Genomic DNA, 4,907 nt, shown 5'->3' on the forward strand with positions numbered 1-4,907 from the left:
GTGGTCACATTCTGAGGTCCTGGGGGTTGGAACTACAACATACGAATTTTAAGGGGACACAGTTCAGCCCGCAACAGAAGAGTTACTGAGAAACATGTGATCGAGAGATACTAAAGAGGTTGAATATAAAAGTATTGTGATCGATGAGCTATACAAGATGAGTAGGCAGATACACTGCATATCTCAAACATTGCATAAGGTATGCATATACTAAAAAAAAAAAAAAATTGTTCTTGATCTGAAATTCAGATGTAACTGGGCATCCTGTATTTTTATTTGCTAAATCTGGCAACCTTAACCTGCACCAAACGAGCTCCCTAGTCTGGACACCAAAGTTATAGAACTGTTGGCCAGGATGGTGGTAAATAAAGTCACTGCAATAATGCCACCCTGGGGGCCCCTGAGCATCAGCCAGGCAGCAGGCCTAGGCAAACTACATCATCATGTGCCTCCTTTCCTCTTTGAATTTCTGTAGATTCCTTATAGAGCACTGAAGTTTCTCTCCACACCCAGGCCATGTTTGCCCAATTCCAGAGGGAGCCATTCTCATTGTAGTCTGTAGGAGTGGCGCCCTCTGCAGCTGTGGCTGGGCACGGTGGCTCTGTCCCTACTTGTCCATCCCTTTACTTTACAGCCTTGGAAAAGCAATTAAAGATAAATAAACCTGTTCAGGCATGGTGCAGTCCATCGTTATTGCAAAGAAGCTTGGCGAAGAAATGCTGGACAGTGAATGAATATTTCATGAGAAATAGGGTCTAAGCCATGCGAATAGGAGAGATATAGACCAGAAGGCAATGGCTCTTCATAGAGGTGAGCTGTGATTTTGTTCAGATACTTTCGTAGAAAATGGGCAGCGGTTTAGAGTGGATATGCCTGTCACCCCTGCCTCTCCCTCAGTGAGATTAACTGTCATTCTCCATCCTCCCAATCAGACCCTGGGCCCAGGCTCCTCCTTCCTTCACACCCCCAGAACCAATAGAACCTGAGTAGAGAAACCACGGTTATTTATCAGGGTGTGGTAGCAGGGCCAGGGGAGGGAGAGAGCTGAGTCCAAAGGAAGCACAGAGCGAAAACCTGGATCTTCCCGATGGTGGGACCAGTGCCAGGGGCCCTGGTGTGCTTTGAGACCTTCACCCATATGCCATTAAAGAAAGACTTAGCCCTTTGAGAAAACAGATGAGGTATTATTCAGAACGGGTGGGGCTAGCACTGTCCGTGGCCACACAACAGGCTGGCTCAACACTCCGAGTGGACACCTGGACGCTGAAGAGCAGCTGCAGGCAAGGGACCACGGATGAGAGAAAGAGTAAGTCACATGTTCTGGAATTTCTCCTCTCAGAAAGTAGCTGGAGTCATCCCCTTGGTGTAGTGAAGAGAGGCCACCACCTGAATCACATGATCTCATTTTGAGCTTCACAACTTTACTTGTGGGCATGATAATCCCTTTCCTACAGAGGAGGAGACCCAGAGAGTGAGACTGGGCAAGGTAGACACGGGTCTGCTAGAGATGACCTGTGGGCACTTTGGGAACTGAAATGAGCACGTGACTCACTCTCAACCAGTGGCCTGCCCCATGGCCAGGAAGGAAGTCCTGAGGAGTTCTAGATCAAGTCCACCTGAGTCAGTGCACTGGACTTGTGAGGTAAATCCAAAGGTCCGTATCCATGACCAAGTTGCTGAAGAGGGAGCCCTGGACCAGGCATTTACATCTCTGAGTCCTATCTTTTTGTCTTTAGAAATGGTCAGGGGCTTATCTGGAGGCTTTGGAGCCATGTGAAATAAATCCAGAAGGTGGTGGAAACAGGGATTGTCACCTGCTGGGTTGGGCATGAAGGAAGGTGAGGGCCTCTGAACTCAGCCTGTGAGGTTCACACTGGTGGTCTCAGGTCAGAAGCCTGAGCAAAGGAGCATGAGGGCAACCGTACTATACTAGTCATTAGTGCTGGGGGAGGCCCCCAGCCTCCTGAGCTCCTCTCCATCCTTGAGGGTCCAGCCTGGCAGCCCCTCGTTCAGGCCTTAGGCACACGTTCACAGAGGCCCCCTGACGTGACAGGCTCTATGGAAGAGGAGGCGTCCGAGCCTTAAAACAGGCCACTTATGATGGAGGCCAAAAGCAAAGTGCCCATCAAGGACTCGGTGAAAGGCAGGCCATGCCCAGGTCAGCAGAAACGGAAGCTCAGACAAGACAGCTTTAAGGATGAGATACCTCTGTGCAACCACCTTAGAAACAAACAGCAAGAAGAGAAACCTGCATGACCTGAGTTCTCAAGCCCATAGCCCATTGTGACATCACCAGCCAAGGTCGGATATAAGAGGGCAGGCTTTATCAATGCCATCCCCCTCAGCCCTAGCCTCTGTCACCTCCTAGGCCAACAGCAAAGCCAAAGGTCATGCTCCTGTTATCAGTTTTGCTGCTCATGTCCCAAGCCAAGAGCGCACATCTCGGTATGTAGACTCCTCTCCCAGTGTCCAGAGCAGCTCTCCCAGGCAGGACTGGACATGACAGTGACCCTGCTCATGTCCCCTTCACCCAGTCAGAGCATTAGGGCAACGTGAAAGAGTTGGTTAGTGAGTCCATTAATTAACAAATTGGCCACTAAGGCTGACTCAACAAATGTTAATGGGGTGTCTCTTCTTCTGGGGTCAAGGAGCTGGACTCAGTCCAGAAGCAGATTTCTCCTCTCTGCACAGGCAGCTACAGCTTGTGCTCTCAGCTTCCCAGGAAATGGAGCTGGTCCTCCTGGAACAGACTGTTCTAACCTAGGACAGTTCAGGTCTTCCGGTAGGTTCGGGTCCTTTCTGGGCCCTCTGGTTTCCCACATGTTTTAGTTTCTTATGGCTGCTATAAGAAACTACCACAAACTTAGTGGCTTAAACAACATAAATTTCCTATCTTACAGTTCTGTTAGGTAGAGGTCCAACATGGATCTCACTGGGCTAAGACCACAGTGTCAGCAGGCCTGCATTCCTAGCAGGGGCTCTGGAGAGAACCTTTGCCTTGCCATTCTAGTTTATAGCTTGTGGCCCATTATTCCATCTTCAAAGCCAGTGACATTGCATCTCTCCAGGCCTTTCTTTTGAGATCTCAGCTCTCTCCTTCTGCCTCTCTTTACCACTGTTAAGGACCCTTGTGATTACATCAGACCCACTCAGATTATCCAGGATAATCTCCCATTTTAAGGGCAGCTGATAATCAACTTTAATTCCGTCTCCAAAATTTCCTAAACCTTGTAAGGCAACATCCACAAGTTGCAAGCCATGGTCCATTAGGACATGGCCATCTTTTGGGAGTGTTATTCTCTCTACCTCTCCATAGTTGGTGCCGGACAAGTATTTTCCTTCATTTTCTCTTGGATGAAGGCAGAAACAAACTCAGCGAAGTGACTTGACCGAGATCACAGTGCTGGAAGGAGGACAGAGCCCACACTTTTGACCCATATCTCAAGCTCTGTGCAACAAAAATAAAGCATCTGTTGGCTTACTTATGTTCCTGGGCTGCTTCCCTGGGCCAGCCTTCGTTTCTTTATGTCGAGAATGGGTATAATGATAGCTACTTAGAAGCTTCCTATGGATATCGACTAAGTGTTGCATCTTTTCCTTTCCTTTCTCTTCCATTCCACCAGAATGCGGTGAAAGACCTACTTTTGAGGGAGGACCTCAGTATTCCAGAATCATAGGGGGCATAGAGGCTGAGGTGGGTGAGTTCCCATGGCTGGTGAGTATTCAGGCAGGCAATGAACATTTCTGTGGCGGCACGATCATCGACGAGTGGTGGATTGTCACTGCTGCTCACTGCTTATCTCATGAGGGGATGATGTAAGTATCAAGAGCCCCTCCCTGCTGTTTCGGTCAGCGTTCACCCCTGGAGCACCCCAACACTCAGTCAGACCTGATTGCTCGGGGGAATCCTAGGGGTCTGGTCAGTCTTCAGACACTACAGCTATCACACATCCCCTCCAGCCCTGGGGATAAGGAGGCAGCAAACTGGAGCTTGGCACCCTGCTGTGCCCTCCTCATTGTCACCCAGGGCCAATTACTATGGCTTTGCTGAGGTCACACACTGTTGTCCCAGGAATATCTGTGGCCCAATGGAACCAAAGGGCTTGGTCCGTTTACCTCTCCTAGGACAGTCAAGTCCTCAGAGGAAATTTTCCTAATTCTGTAAGTCTGGGTTTCTGGGCCATCAGACACCCCAGTACTCTGCTCCTTGTAGAGTTTTCTCTGTGTTCCAGGAGAGTGGTAGAAAATCTGGAATCTATGGATTACCAATCATGTGCCAATGACCTTCTAAGAAGCTACCCGCACTAGCTTATTTAATCATTTAACAACCCTGAGGCAAGTAGAATGAACGATGCCGTTTTAGAGAGAAGGAATCTGAGATCCAATGAGGTTGGTGGCTCACCCAAGGTCCACACCTAGCAGACAGAAACAGGATTTAAATCCTGGCTCCAGTGCTTGTGCTTTCTGCTACACTTGCTACATCACCTCAGGAAAGTTCGAGGATACACAGACCGACTTAAAAGCATTAATCAAACACCTGGGACAGTTTCACTGTGGCATAACCAAGGAAACGCGTTGTACCTGCTCCCATGGGTACTTAAAAAATTGGCTATTAGAAAGTTCTTGGAGGGCAATTCCTGAATTATTACTGAGGATTCTTTCTGCTTAATCAGTAGCAGGTCTAGATTCAGTTCTGTTCTGGGGTCTGTAAATTGCTGGTAGACAAATTTGTGTAGTAATACTTTACCTATCTGAGGGTTAGTTTGATTTGTGCCAAGTGTTTTGTGTGTTCGTTTTTGTGTGTGTGTGTTTGTTTTGTTTTGTTTTGAATTGTTTTGTGGGCTCTTCAGCCTCTTCTGCCTTTGCCCAGTAGGCAGGAGTATTTCATTCACATCTCCGGGACTGTG

The 4,907-nt window shown here is 48.3% G+C and overlaps 1 protein-coding gene across 1 annotated transcript in view; it reads left to right on the forward strand.

Moving 5' to 3' along the window:
- Positions 1-694: 694 nt before the first annotated feature.
- Positions 695-4,907, forward strand: part of PRSS55 (protease, serine 55) — a 12,217-nt gene continuing 8,004 nt past the window's right edge. Inside the window, exons 1-3 of the mRNA XM_023519656.1 lie at positions 695-810; positions 3,624-3,816; positions 4,408-4,577. Of these exons, the coding sequence (XP_023375424.1) occupies positions 795-810; positions 3,624-3,816; positions 4,408-4,577 (379 nt within the window). The 5' untranslated portion in view covers positions 695-794. The remainder of the gene's footprint in view (positions 811-3,623; positions 3,817-4,407; positions 4,578-4,907) is intronic.

The sequence above is a fragment of the Pteropus vampyrus genome, unplaced genomic scaffold, assembly GCF_000151845.1.
Source record: "Pteropus vampyrus isolate Shadow unplaced genomic scaffold, Pvam_2.0 Scaffold229, whole genome shotgun sequence".
NCBI lineage: Eukaryota > Metazoa > Chordata > Mammalia > Chiroptera > Pteropodidae > Pteropus > Pteropus vampyrus.